Source organism: Aulonocara sp. 'chitande type north' Nkhata Bay, linkage group LG3, assembly GCF_057382095.1.
Source record: "Aulonocara sp. 'chitande type north' Nkhata Bay isolate Kocher_YH1m ecotype deep benthic linkage group LG3, A_spYH_male_GT1.1, whole genome shotgun sequence".
Classification (NCBI taxonomy): domain Eukaryota; kingdom Metazoa; phylum Chordata; class Actinopteri; order Cichliformes; family Cichlidae; genus Aulonocara; species Aulonocara sp. 'chitande type north' Nkhata Bay.
Genome location: NC_141346.1, coordinates 33,980,797 through 34,000,601, shown reverse-complemented (window position 1 = coordinate 34,000,601; position 19,805 = coordinate 33,980,797). Strand labels below are relative to the sequence as shown.

The 19,805-nt window shown below is 38.7% G+C and overlaps 2 protein-coding genes across 2 annotated transcripts; both read right to left on the bottom strand.

The window, feature by feature from the left end:
• Positions 1-1,912: 1,912 nt before the first annotated feature.
• On the bottom strand, positions 1,913-7,635 carry LOC147335267 (nuclear factor 7, ovary-like). The gene is made up of 10 exons (XM_086287472.1): positions 7,604-7,635; positions 6,331-6,561; positions 6,146-6,239; positions 5,944-6,048; positions 4,930-5,163; positions 4,628-4,775; positions 4,308-4,334; positions 3,920-3,984; positions 3,384-3,506; positions 1,913-3,021 (listed from the first exon to the last, which is right to left on the bottom strand). The coding sequence occupies exons 2-10, from the start codon at positions 6,555-6,557 to the stop codon at positions 2,635-2,637; spliced, it is 1,410 nt and encodes a 469-aa protein (XP_086143598.1). The 5' UTR covers positions 6,558-6,561; positions 7,604-7,635; the 3' UTR covers positions 1,913-2,634.
• Positions 7,636-14,950: 7,315 nt separating this feature from the next.
• LOC147335266 (nuclear factor 7, ovary-like) lies at positions 14,951-19,563 on the bottom strand. The gene is made up of 9 exons (XM_086287471.1): positions 19,337-19,563; positions 19,152-19,245; positions 18,950-19,054; positions 17,950-18,183; positions 17,648-17,795; positions 17,328-17,354; positions 16,941-17,005; positions 16,405-16,527; positions 14,951-16,042 (listed from the first exon to the last, which is right to left on the bottom strand). The coding sequence occupies exons 1-9, from the start codon at positions 19,561-19,563 to the stop codon at positions 15,656-15,658; spliced, it is 1,410 nt and encodes a 469-aa protein (XP_086143597.1). The 3' UTR covers positions 14,951-15,655.
• Positions 19,564-19,805: the final 242 nt, after the last annotated feature.

Here is a 19,805-nt window from a genome sequence, read left to right as displayed (position 1 = left end):
GTGTTTCCGGGACTTTTATCCTTCACGTGGGTTTATCTGTTAAATCACGCCACTTGCCGAATGTTTCAGTCATCAGCCGCTTTTAGTGGAGACAACAGAAAGCTACAATCACTGCTTCATTCTGCGCTTACGGTCAATAAGTTCTATGTGAATTTTAGGGCTACAGCGACACCTAGTGGTCAATAAAAATGTTACTGTGGGTCAGTGTCTGCTCCCATGTGTGCTCCACTCAACGACAAACTGCTGCTCATTTCATTCAGTCACAGTTCAGACTACAGATGTTTTTTAGGTCCACACTTAAAGAAAATATAAACTGGCAGAAAAACGATCCACATTTGAACTGACAGAATGTCACCGTACCTAACTGTGCTGTTCAGAAACTATTAGTGTACAGAAGATGAGAAAAGGAGTATTTTTTGGTACCAAAACCCTATCTTATCTGCATATTTTCTCATTCTAAGTAAGCTGCATTGTAAATAAACTCTTTAACTTTTGTTCAGGACTCCTGCATTTGAGCCCCTTTTCATTCATCTGACTACAAATTCAGATATGCTTAGTATAATGCCCAACGGCAGAAGGTTGTGACTTTCTGTACAACATGTTTAAGCACAAGACAAAGAAGTGCAATTGTCACTTAATACAACACACAGGGTATAGCACAACATTTGTGAAAAAGCAAAGAGCAAAATGCAAGTGTAACCTATAATGCAAGTGTTACTGTAAAATGTAAATATAAGTTATATTTTACACTTCGCTTACATTTACACTGTAAAATGTTAGTGTAACTGTAAAATTTAACTGTAACTTGCATTTTACATTTTGTTTACTTTTACACTGTAAAATGTGTAAATGTAAGTGAAGTGTAAAATATAAGTGTAATGTAAAAGCACCTGTGCACAAATGTAAGTTGCACTAAGTGTAAGAAATATTAAGCAGTGTGAGATTCTGTGAAAAGGAAATGATATATTTTTTTCTCCCACTGCAGTTGCTGTTGCTACAAGTCAGTTGTGAATTTTGAATGTATGACCTTTGAGCTGTGCTACTCAAGCAGGATAAAGCACACTTTTTTATTGTAGTTATTGGGATACAAATACACAAATATAATTAAGTAGCAGAAGTAGGATTTAAGAAAGTATTTCTATTGGTAAATAACAGGAAAGAAACCCTTGTTCAAATAAACTCATTAAAGTGCTGCTTCTTTAACGATAAACCTACAAGCAAACACTGTACATCATCTATAAACATAATACATGAAGACATTTTAAAAAGATCTTCCAGCACCTCCAGCACTGAAAGCAGCTTCAGTGCAGCTTCAGTGCTCTGCCCCACATAAGATACTCTAAAGTTCAATACAGTGCTGACACAGAATGAGTCTGACTCACCATCCATGATGCAAAGAAACGCAGCGTGCAGACAACGTGGTTTGATGTCAGCTTTTGTGTCGGTCTTTGATGACTTGTTGCTTATGGAGGTATGTTCCTGTGCTCTGTCTGTCACCAGTGGTTTGACTACCCAACGAGAGGTTGTTGAGTCATTTTTCTTTTTGTTTTAGTTGTATTTTTTCTTAGTTTGATCCTGTTTACATTCTAGTATCTGAAACCTTTATTGTTGCTAATGCTGTAGTTAGGATTTAGTTTGTGGAGTTACTTGTTTTTTGTTTCCAGAGTATTACTTTTGTACCATGAACAGTGTGTCATGACTTTCTGCTTGTTATCTTTTGTTTTCTGTGCTCCATTTTCTAATTCTAACTTTAGAATTTGTCTAAACTCTGCGTTGGGATAAAAAGTTAAAAGAACACAGCAGACTCTCAGGGATTCAGTTCACATTTATTTCAGCTTAAATACATCACAATAATCCAAATTTTTACAATAATGACAAGAAATTATATATACTCAGTGTCTTACATGCACATGATATACTGATGTTAATATACTATTGTGGTACTATGATCTACGTGCTACCAACTAAAACAGACATGCACCTCTGAACTCATAAGACCATGTGACGTGTCCCTGATCTTAAACCAAAGATCCAAACAAAGTTGGATTCATAAAGTTCTTTTAAATCAGGCCTTGAGCTATAATATAAGTTATACCATATTAATAAATTACCAAAGAATGAGTAGTGTAAAAACGTAGGCAGGATTCATGCAGTGCTATCCACCGTAGTGATCGTGTATAGGTGCATCTTATAGTTCCTAAACCATCACTAATGTGTCGTTGTCAGATAACTGTGGACTTATCAGTGGAAGTTTTATCCTCATTTACATACACTTGTCCTCCCTTAGCAGACATAAGTGGATGGTTCAGATGAACCCTCGCTTGGATCTTTAGCTCTTTTTAAAAACCTCTTTATAGATATCATCAGGAAGATTAAGAGACATTAGCAAACCTTGTGGTTAACTTATAGCTTTTGACTGGAATAAATAAATAAATATATCCAAACACCTTGCAGGAGCTAAGCTTGGGCTTGCAGTCTGTACCAGGACAATATTCAGGGTGTTCGCTTTACACTTGGGAGAAGAATATTTTCTCCTGTTCTTGGTCTTTTGTTTGCATTTACAGATTACAACTTATCCAGACAATGAATGTGGATGCTCTCAAGGTTTTAAAAAGGATCCTCCGAGTCTCTCGCTCAACGTGCTGAAGTGTCTACAGTGATCCCAGCCTCGATCGGGCAGATGACCAGCTGGACCATGTTCTTCCCGTTGTCATGTATGCAGGGGTTAAAGTACGGATACAGCGGCTCAGTGAAAGTGAGCCCGCTGTAAGTATAAATGTGAGTCTTTGCCTCTGTGTTGTAGAAGGACACCGAGCCTTCTTCATAGTCCAGGAATATACCGACTTTCTGAGGAATTTCTTTAAGGTGAAGAGTGACGGCGGGCCCAGCGCAGGCATACAGGCTTCCACCGTTACGTCGGCATATCGCCCAGTAACCGTTATCAGGGCGAACTGTGATGGCGCCCTTCCTGTTGATGGACTCCTGGGCCACCCCAAGATCCCAGTCTGTTTTATCCCCAACCTGAAACACAAAGAAGGACAAAATGATGCTAAACTGCAGAGCAGAGCTTCATTTCTTTAGGTTGCTTTTTAAATGATAATAAATTTTTACTGACAGTAAACACAGCAGATATAAAATCAGAAGTGAACATCATGTAGCCACCAGGGGGCGTAAAGAGTTTTATTTTCCTGCTTGTTTAGATCATATACATTATACAGTCCTAGTCACAGGTTGTGTCGTTGTGTTCATGTGTAATTTTCTTTGGTGTATTTCAATCCAAATCTTACTCTAAATAAAGCTGTTGTGTTCCACTTTGGATAATATTCACACTGATCACGACTATAAGCTGTTTAGCAGTTATTTATTTTATCCTTTTATCCTACCTGAACCACCCAGTAACGTTTCCCAGATGTGAAGCTTTGTTTTCCCAGCACGGCGACGCAGGAGTCGAACCTGCGGGGGTCATCAGGTAGCGGGGTCCTCCACTGCTGGTAGCTCATGCTCACCTGTGGATTGCCACGATCACATTCATACAACAACTACTGATGCCGTACTTGTCGTTAATTTGCATCTTCCTGACTTCTGATCCACTAGTTTCCGTCATTTTAGTTCCTGCATAATATTTGTCGTCCATTAGCTGTTGTCTGTAATTCACAGACTCTAATTTCACAGACAAGAAATGCAATTTCTCAATAATAGGTGTTTTAATAAGTGTTTTCCCAATAATATTACAGGGCTAAACTGAACTGGTGTGTATAACTAACTAAGAAAATGACTTTACACTTAATTATACAAACAGCTGCACATGTATCAACACTTTGTTGGATCATTTTTTACAACAGGACAAGACTTTGTTTAACTCCGAGCTCTTGTTAAGGTGTTACAGTCAGGAATCATGCAGCTGATAATTACAGCTCACCTTTTTATTATCCGGGGACAGGACCACCCAGCCAGCAGCAGTAGCAGGATCCAGAGTTACATCCACTGGAGACAGAAACAGAAGAAAAACACATAAAAAGATTTGCTATTTCAGATTTATTCAAATTTTTCAGGATTAAAGAAATAATATGAAAAAATAACCCTGTTGTTTTGAAGCATATTATTACTGAAGTCACCTTTTTTGGCAACAGAGTATCTGTATTCTGAGTCATGTACATGTATAAAGATTATTTGAATCAGTGTGAAGAGCCACTTTCTTTCTACTGACATCAGTAACAGTCTTTATTAGATATGATGGTGACAAATTTTCAATCTTGTGTAATCCATATAATGTAATCACAATATAAATATCATATCCATACACATACCTGCATATTTATTCATCTTGTTTACCTCTGCAAAAGATCAGAAAAGAAACTGTGTCATTTTAGTGTCATTAAACATTAACGTAGAACAATTAAAATATTCACTAATATTTTAGCGAATGTTACGAGATTTATTTTTGGACCCTAAGTGTATCACTAAAGTTAGTTATGTGCAGACTTATAGTGTAAAATATGATATAAATATATATGCAATGCAAAAAGTGGCAGGATTATAATAAAACCAAAGGAACCGGTGATGCAAAGAAAGTCTTGTGTTCTAAAATCAGAGACTATAATGTCATGTCATCATAAGGATTACAGACCCTCTGCACACAGCTTCCTCTCCAGTTCTTGGCAGATGTCGACCAGTTTGGAGAAATTTCTCCTCACAGTCCGTGCGTAGCTCTCCGATTGGACTCTGACGTCAGCCCAGTGCTTGACAGACATCGGAGCGTCCAGATGTAAAAAGTTCTAAAACAGCATCAGTGACAGAAATGAGCACAAATAAATGATTTCACTAACAAGCAGACAGGCCGGTTTGTATTCATATCATATTACAATCGCTTTAGATGCTTTAAACTTGCTTGGCTGCGCAGAAATATTAAACATAAATACTGATTCTGACCTGCTGGAGCTGAACTGGGTTCTCAGTGTGCTCCAGGAGGTGCAGCTCACTGCATCTCTTCTGCAGCTCATTGATCTCCTGGCTGATCTCCTTGAGAAGCTCCTCTGCTCTCTTCTCAGCCACCTCCTGCTTCCGTTCGATCTCCTCGATGAGCAAAGCCTGGTTTCTCTCAATGGCAATTACCATCATTGTGGCAGCCTGAACGCTGGCCTGTATCTCTCTTTCTTTATTTCTCTGCAGAGATGAAAAGAGTTGAATTAATATGTGAAATATGTTAAAATGCACCACCTTTGTACTTTGCTACCCCTTCTTCAATGAAATGCAAAACAAATTAAACTTAGGCAAAAACTGCTTATATACGATGATTCTTATTAATATGCCCATAATTTAACACATTTCCCCCAAAAAGAAGACATAACTTCACAAAGAAGATGACCTCAGTGAGACCAGCCTGCAGTCCTCTGATAACAGTTGATCTATTGTCCCAACCCACCTCCAGCCCTGCTTTTCCATGTCTCTTTATGTCCACATAATGAAGGTTTATTATATCAATAAAAACAACTAATAAAAGATCACAAGAGCTCTTAAAACAGAGCCACGCTGCCATATATGAATTACTAAAGATGGAAAAATACTTTGACTGAAGTAATCCTGACTTTAGAAGATATGCAAGGATTTTAGCTTTTGAGTTTCTATAGTTACTCTGCCCTGTAATCAGAGTCTTTTGTGCACAAGGTTACTTACACTCTACATGGATATTATAGCAGGATAAACTGCAAATAAAAGCCAAAAGTGGATTCCAGGCTTGAAAAGTGAAGCTAATGCATTTTTTAAAATGACCAGCAGGGGGAGTCTTCTCTGTCTTTTAAATACAGTCTACATGAAGCAGAACAACACTGCTGTTTTTCTTCTGATGTGAGCTTCTACAAACAAATTGGTTGAAGTTTTGTTTCTTAGAGAGCAAACAGGCCGAGAAATGTTCATGTCTGTAAATGATCAAAAAGCAATGCTCACTTTGCTCAGCTCCATTGACTGTTTGATCTCCTCGGTCTTTCTGATTCGGGTCTGGATCATGTGTTGATACTGTTCTTGGGTCTTCTTTATCCGAGTCTGCAGAGGCTGAAGTTGAAAACATGTATTTTACATCTTGGATTATCTGGAGTTCCTTACAAGATAATCCATGAGCGTCGTTACATTTAACCACTTTTTCTCCCACCTTGATCTTGATCTCCTTCTCTCCTCCAGACCTATTTGGCGGTAGTGAAATGATGGGTCTCTTTGCTTTGAATCCTGGCATTTCCTTTAACAAGCTTTAAGATGATGATATACATCTGATTAATTTCAACCAAATGTGCTAAAACGTTGAAATAAAGCACTATAGTATAGTTACAGTCAACCAACCTTTGAAATCTTTCAGTGATTTCTTTTAAGGCCCAATTCACCCTGAGTTCAGGGCGACTTCCAAAGGATTCTTTGCACAGCGGACAATCCGACTTTTGCGCCACATCCCAATAACGTTTGATGCACTCCAGGCAGAAATTGTGCCCACATGGGATAGAGACAGGATTTTTGAAGCTGTACAAACAGATGCTGCACTGAAATTGCTCTTCAGACAATGTTGAGGCCATGTTTCTGACAGAGAAATAACATTTTGTTACCCACACATGTTGAAATTCTTCTGTACACTATGGGATTTAAACTCTTTAGGTCAGATTGTAAAGATGCAGGTTTATAAATCTAAGTTTAAAAAAATCTAAATGGCAAACCAAGAAGACTAAAGGATATTTTTAAACATAAGATCAAAGTAAAGCGTCCAGTGTGCCCTTTTCACTTATATTTCACAGAAAAGGGTATAACACATGAAAGCTCATCATGCTGTAGCGCAGAGAAAAGTGGACAGATTTATTTCAGATGCTTCGAAGACAACAACTATGTTTAAGTTCAATCTGCAGACTGCAAATATACAAGGGTTCACAAACAGAGTCTGAAGGTCCTAGTGGCAACATATTGTTACATTTTTATGAATCTAATGGATTTACCAGTGAAGAGATCAAAAAATGGGCTGTGAAAGAGGCAATAGAAGGAGAAAATCTCAGACTTTTCATTGACTGAATTATTGACTACAATAATTTTCTTTGTAGTCAAATTTAAAATCAAAGAAATGCTCATTATTATTAGATTAACTAAATTAAAAGAAAGAAATTTTGAGACAATGGGTAAAATTCAAATGAAAGCAATATAAAGAGAAATTGTTTCTGAACCTTTTCTTACAATTTCATCACTATATTAACTATTTTACTTACTTACTTTAATTTTTCCCCAATAAATCAGCCCTCAGCTCTTTATTAATGCATTTTATTTAGCCACTGCTCTCCCCTTACTGAGTTCTCTCTAACACTCAAACTCCAGTCAACGTGTTAAAAATGTAAAAGTAGTCGTAGTTGTTGCTCTAATTTAAAGATTGAAACCTGAGATTACATCCAGAATACACACACCTACATTTTACACATCATCTCTGAGATATCCACTTTTACTATTTCTGTGCCTCTAATTAAAAATATTGCCGTCAATATTTGGATCAAAAGTCAGTCTATCTTGAAGAAAAGGCAGCTGATGTCTTGTTTCATGTATTTTTATTCTCTATGCTATCTGCTTGGTATAAATAATCACTTACTTGTTTAGGTCATGCAGGCAGACGGTCCTTGAAAGATGTGAAGAATGAATATCCACAAAAACACGCTTGTCTCTCTATAAAATAAAACATGGTACAAAGTTCCTCCCACAGTGGAGTTTCCAAACGAGTTATACCGGTTATTCTTGTTCTGCCTGTTAGCTTTTCCTGGTATTTACTCTACATTTTAATTGCTGTTCACTGTTGCAAATGTTTTTGTATGCAGTTATCAATTTAACTACAGATTTAATCCAAGCAATTAATAAATACAGGCTGGGAATGACAACAACGTGCACTTTGGTGCAGAAATAATCTACCTTCCTACACAGATGCCGGTTAAAATGTACAAATAGAACTAGAACAATGGAAATACAAATAGAATAAATAAATAAATGGAGACAAAAATTGAAGTGTTAAATAGATTTATGTGCAAAAGAGCTATGAGCTTAATATGCTGGTTTAATATGTAAGATGACCTTATGTGCAAAAATTATTATGTTATCTTATATTATCTTGGGAAGAGGGATGATTGTTGTGGTCTTGAAGCATGTGGGGACTCTGGCTGAGGGAGAGGTTGAAGACGGGAGTGAGAACATCAGCCAACAACTAGTACATGCTTTAAGGACCCGTCCTGTCTGGTCCTGCTGCCTCAATACATTGAGGTCATCTAGCAGACTGCCTGCAGAGCTGATGGTGCTGATGTACCCGGTCACATATTCAGCATAGTCCTGTATATTGACAGAGCAGATCTCCTTGGTGGCTGCAGTTTGAAACACATCCCAGTCTGTTTGGGCAAAACAGTCCTGTAGGATGCTCTCAGACTCTGGGGTCCACAGTTTAACAGGTGCGATGATGACAGGGTTCGATTGTTTCAGTTTCTGTCTGTAAGCCGGGTACATGAACAGAGAGATGTAGTCAGACTGTCCAAAGTGGGGATGTGGTGCAGCCCTGTATGCACCGTGTATGTTGCTGTAGACGTGATCCAGGGTGTTAAGTAATGTTGCTGCGAGATGCCACAAATCGTAAAATCTTTCATTGTTAAGTTTGTAGTCATTTTAAATCTGTAAACAGAGTAATTCATTCGAGGAAGCTCTGTGTCACAGAGGCCTTGATGAACACACCCATGGTTGTTGGGATGAATCATTCCCAGGTCAGAGCTGGATTTTTCTAATCCATCCTATGTGACACAAAGCCAGCTAAAAATATGCAGCAATGCTTTTCAGGTCATTTACAGTAATTGCATTAGGTAGTGGCATATCGGTATAAACACACCCAAATAAAGACAATAAACACCATCAGCAGCCAGCACACAGACTGGCTCCCTGATACCAGCATCTGTTAAAGCTTCAATTATTCCTAGCTTATGTAGAAGAAGAAATGAGGTGCTACAGCTCCTGCTTCTGTTAGAAATATCACTGTTCCTACTCTGCTCTGTTTTGTTTCAATGGGTCACACTCATACTGTGTCATGACTCATTCAGGTTCCCGCTGGACGCGTCCTGTTTAACCTTTCAGCTGAATGCCACACCAAACTCACGTGTTTCACACTTCCAGTACAATAAGTATTAATTCTATTGTTCTTGCTTGTTCTCTGCACGAGCGTTGCCAATATGCACGTGTGTAAACCTGGCACGCTGTCACAGCATTGCACTTTGAACTAGGAAGTCATTTTTACAATGACAATTTTGGTTTCCAGTAATTTTCTAAAACAGTTACCCCAAAAGAGATGACAGGTGAAACTGCTAGTGTAAAACTTCCTGGTATTTTTTGTTATTCAGCTCTTCACGTGCTATCTATAAATATACTGAACAGTGCTGTGGGTATAAAGACTGGTAAAGAGGGCCAGCTCTGTCTTGGCCAGTCCCCTAGACTCCAAAGAGGAAGATGTTAGCCAAGCAAAGGTTTATTATGGACAACACTGCAAACCCCCTGCATGATACTGCAGAGGCCCTGAGCAGCTCCTTCAGCAACAGACTCTTCCTGGCACTGTGTAGGAGACAGGTTCTTTATTCCTGCCTGTCTGGTTAGGCTCCTCCTACGCTCACCAGACAAAACATGACAGACATGCTTACCAAATCCTTGATGAGAAGGAAGAATGAGGCTTTGGGAATTTAGGCCACGTAGTGAAAAGATTGACAAACTAGCTCATGTGGACGTCAAAGTTCACTTCCAGTTGGATGACACAGTTTTATTAATTTTTCAGTTTTTAGTGAAGTTTTATTTGACTTGCTTCCCTTACAACTACCAGAAAAAAATCACAGTTTGGTGTTAAAGTACTTCCTGGTACTCTGAAAGGCCTAAAGTGAAACTCCACACGTGTTCCCCTGATCCCCAACACAGCTGTCAGGAACAATGACAGAATGATAAATCATCTTGTAAACGTTTTCTCACGTGGCTGTTACGCCCATGTTTTTAGCCTGGCTAACTGTTCCTGTTGTGCTGCTCACAAATATGCAAGCCTTATTTACGTGTAACACACTTAAATATAAAGTCTGGAATTCTCGGGATTCAACACACTAACAAACTATTTCTTTGTTGATTTTCAAAGCAGACTAACCTGACATAACAAACAATATACTATCTCCATTCTGGAAGTAAGGAGCAGAACCTGCCTGTTTTGTTAAGAAAGCTATTATGATAACTCCAAATATTCCAGTCTCAACTAGTTTGGGTCAAGTTAATGGTTGATATGACTTCAAACACTGAGGCGTCCTCCCTAACTGATGTGAAAAGCACCTGATAAAATACAGAACAGATTTTTGAGTTAAATTAAAAAAGTGATGCCTGTGAAACCAGTTCAAACCTGCTTCCTGTCAACATTATGCCAGTGTGATTGCGTAAAAGGAAGCAACGATTCAATATTAATAACTATAAATGATTAAAAAAGGAAACCCAGAATGGACAAAAAATGCAAGTAGTAAAAAGGGATTTTACATGATTAAAGCAACTGACATGGAAAAAGAGACAGAACAAAGTACTTTCATTATTATTATACACATTGGTTACGCTCATCAAAGAAAAAACACAAGAACAACAAAAGCAAACACTCTTCCATCACTTTGGACGCCAGTATTTGTCCCAAAATGAACAATGTTGGACTCTGTGGATAAAAGGCAGTAGACAGAATTTAGAAAACAAGAAAGAGCTAAAACATTGTATTTACTTCTTTCTAATCAAAACCATAAATTAGATCAGCGGACTCAAATGTTACTGAACCTCTTCTGAAAGTTCACAACTGTATTTAAAAAAAAAAGATAGCATATAGTCAAAGTCAAAGTCAAATTTCTTTGTATAGCACATTTACAACAACAACCGTTGACCAAGGTGCTGTACAATTAAGACAATTAAAAGAAATAAAAACATATGACAAGAGTTAAGAAAAAGAATCATAAAATTAGAAGATTTGAGTGAGAAATAAGATAAATAAAAGTAATACAAACTCATTCTGATTTAAAAGCCAAGGAATAAAAGATACAGCAAATGAACAACAATCAACTACGTATTCTTACTAGGTGACGTCAACATTTTTTAATGAGTGAATGATTCATTAAAAAATGAGTGAATGAGTCACAGCTCATTGTTTGGTGACTTAACAAAAATAAAAACACATTCCTCTGAAGATGGTCAGGTACAAGTACTGAAAGTGAACAATCGATGGTGATTTTCCGTTGTTATGGGTAATGAGTTATTTTTTTCTTTTAGTAACGATATAAACAATGAAAGCTGGTGGATTGGCCAGATGCTGGCAGATGTGTAAAAATAAGTCAGTTGTTTGGTGGTGGCTATGGTGGAGCTCCCACAGAGGCCAGCAGGTGGATGAAGGAAAGAGAAGCAGGAGGAGGAGAGACCCGAGGCAGGTTGTTTGTGGGTGGATTCGAATGCACCAGGGTAAGTGCAGCCACTCAGACTCTACTCAATGTGGTCATAGAAACAGGTGCAGATGTGTCACAAGTTAATCTAGTAGTAGGCAGGCTTTGGCACTTGGCCACAGGTGGCAGTAGTGGACTGACCTCCATTTGAGACTGCTCCAGCTGCTATGTGATAGTCAGTAGATCTGCTACAAATTGCAGATTATGTGCAAATTTTGGAAATTACATTATGAATATTCCTAACATAGCTTTAAAACCAAGAAATTCTAACTCTCCCCCGCACTCAAAAACAGATGACACACCAACTGACACACCTGAGTCACTCACTTTCTTAAATCCACTCACTCTCACTGGCTGTTTATTACTAATCACTGTGTAACTGCTGTAAATTCATAGTAACTGCAATGTTGTTCAACAGCAACAGGACTGAAGGACTGTGTTTGAGGTATTCTCACAAGTGTCACAGATGACACATTTGGCGTTTTTTTTGCTGGTTTGTCGGTAGCAGCTCCTGAAAGGCAAGTCTGCCACACATCTGTTGGACCAAAGCCAGTTAATCTGGAACACCGGTCCGAGTGTCAGGTGAACTGAACTTCTATGGGATCAGAACGATGCCACAACGATGAAATGAAACCTAAAGAATTATTGAAACGGAAAAAAAATATTGTAACTGAAATAAATGTACTGAAAAATCTTGTATTGAAACCGGAAAAAAAATGTATTGTAAAAAACAATTAATTAAGCTGTAAATGTTTTGTTTCGCTTTTTTTTCAGTTTCAATCCACTTTTTTCAGTTTCAATCTGCTGGCACTGTTTTGGCATCTGGGGGCGGGGCTTCCAACCCGCATGTATTTGCATACATTATAGAGGCCACTAGTGCTGACCAAGCTGCCATCTTTCTCTCTTCCCGTCTTTCAATGGCTGCTTCAATTTCAGCTTGACCCTCTAAACCGCAGGTAAGTAATCATTTTTTGTCATCTTTCCTTGCTGTCCCACTGGACTGGACATTAGTTTAGTTTTTTTAGCTACATCTGGTGAAGTTGTGGTAAAATGCTGGTATTAGCCTATCCGTCGCAGCAAGCTAGCCTGAAGCTAATATTTGCTAAATTTAGGGACACCCGTGTCTCTTTAGGAGTTGGAGGCCGGTGTTCTAGGAGCGGCAAAAGATCTCATCAACAGGCAGTGTTGGGGAGTAACGTAATACATGCACCGGAGTTACGTATTTAAAATACAAAATATGAGTAAATGTATCCGTTACAGTTACCGTTTAATAGGTGATATTCAGAATACAGTTACTTTGTTGAAATAAATGGATTACATGGCGGTATTTTCCTGTTTCATATGTTAGGCTATGGTCTCTCTATTTTTGGTAATTCCACGCCGGTGGGAACCCAAACAAAACACACAATAAGAGGCTCTAATGCCTGTCTCTCTATCTCGCGGCCCATGTCACCCCTACTTACGGCCCGTGAGTGAAGAAATATTTTTAAAAATTATTAGGCTCTTATACTCAAACAGATATATGTGTGTTTGCTATACCATATATCAATGAGAGAAGATACGACCTCTCTCATGACCCTAGGAGGTGTGTGATCTATGCCAGAACACTCTGTAGAGGAGTGAACACACTCCCCTCTTCACGCTACTCAGAGTTGTTACAGACCCCCTAGGATGAGACATTCTTTCAATATGCAATCAACTATATATTTCTAAATGATTATTAATTTCTAAGAATATATGAATATGTATTTCTAAGCATAAATGACAACCCAACAATGTAAACCTTACAGTCACTGTTTTTCTTTTTGTTTTAATTGTATTTTTTCTTAGTTTGATCCTGCTTACATTCTAGTATCTGAAACCTTTATTGTTGCTAATGCTGTAGTTAGGATTTTGTTTGTGGAGTTACTTGTTTTTTGTTTCCAGAGTATTACTTTTGTACTATGAACAGTGTGTCATGACTTTGTGCTTATTGTCTTTTGGGCCATTTCCTGTTTTCCTTTTGTGGTTGGTCATCTGTCTTGCTTTGAGTTCTCCTTCACTAATGTGGTTATCTTGATTTTCTACATTTGGATGGCGTTTTTCCGACTCTAACTGCTTCCATAATGCAGCCATCTATCTGTTGAATTACTCTGTGCCTTTGAGTTTGTCTTTTCTTTTTCTCTTGATTTTGGCTTTTGCCATTCAAGATTTTAGGTTCTTTATTGTCACTGTAAAAAAAAATAAAAATACAATGAAATGCAGTTGCAGTCAAGAATTGGAGTCAAGAAGGCAGCGGGTCCAGATGGCATCAGCTCAAGGGTCGTTAGGTCCTGCGCAGACCAACTGTGTGGGGTGATGGAGCCCATCTTCAACCTGAGCCTGAGGCTGGGGAGAGTCCCACAGACTTCCACAGGCACAAATATCCTCCACTACAACCATTGAACATCCAAGGTATGGACATTGAGGCTGTGGACAGCTACAGGTACCTTGGTGTTCATCTGAACAATAAACTGGACTGGACTCATAATTCAGATGCTCTCTACAGGAAAGGGCAGAGCAGGCTGTACCTGCTGCAGAGACTCAGGTCTTTTGGAGTGAAGGACCCGCTGCTGAAGACCTTCTATGACTCTGTGGTGGCCTCAGCCATGTTTTACGGTGTGGTCTGCTGGGACGGCAGCATCTCTGCCGGGGACAGGAAGAGACTGAACAGGCTGATCCGCAGGGCCAGCTCTGTTCTAGGATGCCCTCTGGACCCAGTGGAGGTGGTGAGTGAGAGGAGAACGGCGGCTAAGCTGTCATCCCTGTTGGACAACATCTTCCACCCCATGCAGCAGACTGTGACAGCACTGAGCAGCTCCTTCAGTGGCAGGCTGCGGCACCCACGGTGTGGGACGGAGAGATTTCACAGGTCTTTCCTTCCATCTGCTGTCAGACTCCACAACAAAGACTTCAACCGATCAAACACACATCTACACATGTGCAATAACACTAAGTGCAATATTCTTTTCTGGCATTGTTGTATTATACTCAGTTGTATATAGCATTTGTATTCTATTTTATTCTATTGTATAAAGTATTTTATTGTATTCTATTGTGTACAGTTGTGTACAGTATCTTATTCTTATTCTATTCCAGTGTTTTTCTAATTTTTGCTATGTAACTTTGCATTGTCCACTTTCTGCTGTAACAAAACAAATTTCCCACGTGTGGGACTAATAAAGGTTGTCTAATCTTAAAAAAAAGTGGGGGAATATTTTGATAGTGTTTTTTGCACTCCGCACAATAGATAAGTTTTCTGTGCTCCATTTTCTAATTCTAACTTTAGAATTTGTCTAAACTCTGCGTTGGGATAAAAAGTTAAAAGAACACAGCAGACTCTCAGGGATTCAGTTCACATTTATTTCAGCTTAAATACATCACAATAATCCAAATTTTTACAATAATGACAAGAAATTATATATACTCAGTGTCTTACATGCACATGATATACTGATGTTAATATACTATTGTGGTACTATGATCTACGTGCTACCAACTAAAACAGACTTGCACCTCTGAACTCATAAGACCATGTGACGTGTCCCTGATCTTAAACCAAAGATCCAAACAAAGTTGGATTCATAAAGTTCTTTTAAATCAGGCCTTGAGCTATAATATAAGTTATACCATATTAATAAATTACCAAAGAATGAGTAGTGTAAAAATGTAGGCAGGATTCATGCAGTGCTATCCACCGTAGTGATCGTGTATAGGTGCATCTTATAGTTCCTAAACCATCACTAATGTGTCGTTGTCAGATAACTGTGGACTTATCAGTGGAAGTTTTATCCTCATTTACATACACTTGTCCTCCCTTAGCAGACATAAGTGGATGGTTCAGATGAACCCTCGCTTGGGTCTTTAGCTCTTTTTAAAAACCTCTTTATAGATATCATCAGGAAGATTAAGAGACATTAGCAAACCTCGTGGTTAACTTATAGCTTTTGACTGGAATAAATAAATAAATATATCCAAACACCTTGCAGGAGCTAAGCTTGGGCTTGCAGTCTGTACCAGGACAATATTCAGAGTGTTCGCTTTACACTTGGGAGAAGAATATTTTCTCCTGTTCTTGGTCTTTTGTTTGCATTTACAGATTACAACTTATCCAGACAATGAATGTGGATGCTCTCGAGGTTTTAAAAAGGATCCTCCGAGTCTCTCGCTCAACGTGCTGAAGTGTCTACAGTGATCCCAGCCTCGATCGGGCAGATGACCAGCTGGGCCGTGTTCTTCCCGTTGTCATGTATGCAGGGGTTAAAGTACGGATACAGCGGCTCAGCGAAAGTGAGCCCGCTGTAAGTGTAAATGTGAGTCTTTGCCTCTGTGTTGTAGAAGGACACCGAGCCTTCTTCATAGTCCAGGAATATACCGACTTTCTGAGGAATTTCTTTAAGGTAAAGAGTGACGGCGGGCCCAGCGCAGGCGCACAGGCTACCACCGTTACGTCGGCATATCACCCAGTAACCGTTATCAGGGCGAACTGTGATGGCGCCCTTCCTGTTGATGGACTCCCGGGCCACCCCAAGATCCCAGTCTGTTTTATCCCCAACCTGAAACACAAAGTAGGACAAAATGATGCTAAACTGCAGAGCAGAGCTTCATTTCTTTAGGTTGCTTTTTAAATGATAATAAACTTTTTCTGACAGTAAACACAGCAGATATAAAATCAGAAGTGAACATCATGTAGCCACCAGGGCGCGTGAAGAGTTTTATTTTCCTGCTTATTTAGATCATATACATTATACAGTCCTAGTCACAGGTTGTGTCGTTGTGTTCATGTGTAATTTTCTTTGGTGTATTTCAATCCAAATCTTACTCTAAATAAAGCTGTTGTGTTCCACTTTGGATAATATTCACACTGATCACGACTATAAGCTGTTTAGCAGTTATTTATTTTATCCTTTTATCCTACCTGAACCACCCAGTAACGTTTCCCAGATGTGAAGCTTTGTTTTCCCAGCACGGCGACGCAGGAGTCGAACCTGCGGGGGTCGTCAGGTAGCGGGGTCCTCCACTGCTGGTAGCTCATGCTCACCTGTGGATTGCCACGATCACATTCATACAACAACTACTGATGCCGTAATTGTCGTTATTTTGCATCTTCCTGACTTCTGATCCACTAGTTTCCGTCATTATAGTTCCTGCATAATATTTGTCGTCCATTAGCTGTTGTCTGTAATTCACAGACTCTAATTTCACAGACAAGAAATGCAATTTCCCAATAATAGCTGTTTTAATAAGTGTTTTCCCAATAATATTACAGGGCTAAACTGAACTGGTGTGTATAACTAACTAAGAAAATGACTTTACACTTAATTATACAAACAGCTGCACATGTATCAACACTTTGTTGGATCATTTTTTACAGCAGGACAAGACTTTGTTTAACTCCGAGCTCTTGTTAAGGTGTTACAGTCAGGAATCATGCAGCTGATAATTACAGCTCACCTTTTTATTATCCGGGGACAGGACCACCCAGCCAGCAGCAGTAGCAGGATCCAGAGTTACATCCACTGGAGACAGAAACAGAAGAAAAACACATAAAAAGATTTGCTATTTCAGATTTATTCAAATTTTCAGGATTAAAGAAATAATATGAAAAAATAACCCTGTTGTTTTGAAGCATATTATTACTGAAGTCACCTTTTTTGGCAACAGAGTATCTGTATTCTGAGTCATGTACATGTATAAAGATTATTTGAATCAGTGTGAAGAGCCACTTTCTTTCTACTGACATCAGTAACAGTCTTTATTAGATATGATGGTGACAAATTTTCAATCTTGTGTAATCCATATAATGTAATCACAATATAAATATCATATCCATACACATACCTGCATATTTATTCATCTTGTTTACCTCTGCAAAAGATCAGAAAAGAAACTGTGTCATTTTAGTGTCATTAAACATTAACGTAGAACAATTAAAATATTCACTAATATTTTAGCGAATGTTACAAGATTTATTTTTGCACCCTAAGTGTATCACTAAAGTTAGTTATGTGCAGACCTATAGTGTAAAATATGATATAAATATATATGCAATGCAAAAAGTGACAGGATTATGATAAAACCAAAGGAACCAGTGATGCAAAGAAAGTCTTGTGTTCTAAAATCAGAGACTATAATGTCATGTCATCATAAGGATTACAGACCCTCTGCACACAGCTTCCTCTCCAGTTCTTGGCAGATGTCGACCAGTTTGGAGAAATTTCTCCTCACAGTCCATGCGTAGCTCTCCGATTGGACTCTGACGTCAGCCCAGTGCTTGACGGACATCGGAGCGTCCAGATGTAAAAAGTTCTAAAACAGCATCAGTGACAGAAATGAGCACAAATAAATGATTTCACTAACAAGCAGACAGGCCGGTTTGTATTCATATCATATTACAATCGCTTTAGATGCTTTAAACTTGCTTGGCTGTGCAGAAATATTAAACATAAATACTGATTCTGACCTGCTGGAGCTGAACTGGGTTCTCAATGTGCTCCAGGAGGTGCAGCTCACTGCATCTCTTCTGCAGCTCATTGATCTCCTGGCTGATCTCCTTGAGAAGCTCCTCTGCTCTCTTCTCAGCCACCTCCTGCTTCCGTTCGATCTCCTCGATGAGCAAAGCCTGGTTTCTCTCAATGGCAATTACCATCATTGTGGCATTCTGAACGCTGGCCTGTATCTCTCTTTCTTTATTTCTCTGCAGAGATGAAAAGAGTTTAATTAATATGTGAAATATGTTAAAATGCACCACCTTTGTACTTTGCTACCCCTTCTTCAATGAAATTCAAAACAAATTAAACTTAGGGAAAAACTGCTTATATACGATGATTCTTATTAATATGCCCATAATTTAACACATTTCCCCCAAAAAGAAGACAAAGAAGATGATCTCAGTGAGAGCAGCCTGCAGTCCTCTGATAACAGTTGATCTATTGTCCCAACCCACCTCCAGCCCTGCTTTTCCATGTCTCTTTATGTATAATGAAGGTTTATTATATCAATAAAAACAACTAATAAAAGATCACAAGAGCTCTTAAAACAGAGCCACGCTGCCATATATGAATTACTAAAGATGGAAAAATACTTTGACTGAAGTAATCCTGACTTTAGAAGATATGCAAGGATTTTAGCTTTTGAGTTTCCATAGTTTCTCTGCCCTGTAATCAGAGTCTTTTGTGCACAAGGTTACTTACACTCTACATGGATATTATAGCAGGATAAACTGCAAATAAAAGCCAAAAGTGGATTCCAGGCTTGAAAAGTGAAGCTAATGCATTTTTTAAAATGACCAGCAGGGGGAGTCTTCTCTGTCTTTTAAATACAGTCTACATGAAGCAGAACAACACTGCTGTTTTTCTTCTGATGTGAGCTTCTACAAACAAATTGGTTGAAGTTTTGTTTCTTAGAGAGCAAACAGGCCGAGAAATGTTCATGTCTGTAAATGATCAAAAAGCAATGCTCACTTTGCTCAGCTCCATTGACTGTTTGATCTCCTCGGTCTTTCTGATTCGGGTCTGGATCATGTGTTGATACTGTTCTTGGGTCTTCTTTATCCGAGTCTGCAGAGGCTGAAGTTGAAAACATGTATTTTACATCTTGGATTATCTGGAGTTCCTTACAAGATAATCCATGAGCGTCGTTACATTTAACCACTTTTTCTCCCACCTTGATCTTGATCTCCTTCTCTCCTCCAGACCTATTTGGCGGTAGTGAAATGATGGGTCTCTTTGCTTTGAATCCTGGCATTTCCTTTAACAAGCTTTAAGATGATGATGTACATCTGATTAATTTCAACCAAATGTGCTAAAACGTTGAAATAAAGCACTATAGTATAGTTACAGTCAACCAACCTTGGAAATCTTTCAGTGATTTCTTTTAAGGTCCAATTCACCCTGAGTTCGGGGCGACTGCTGAAGGATTCTTTGCACAGCGGACAATCCGACTTTTGCGCCACATCCCAATAACGTTTGATGCACTCCAGGCAGAAATTGTGCCCACATGGGATAGAGACAGGGTTTTTGAAGCTGTACAAACAGATGCTGCACTGAAATTGCTCTTCAGACAATGTGGAGGCCATGTTTCTGACAGAGAAATAACATTTTGTTACCCACACATGTTGAAATTCTTCTGTACTCTATGGGATTTAAACTCTTTAGGTCAGATTGTAAAGATGCAGGTTTATAAATCTAAGTTTAAAAAAATCTAAATGGCAAAGCAAGAAGACTAAAGGATATTTTTAAACATAAGATCAAAGTAAAGCGTCCAGTGTGCCCTTTTCACTTATATTTCACAGAACAGGGCAAAACACATGAAAGCTCA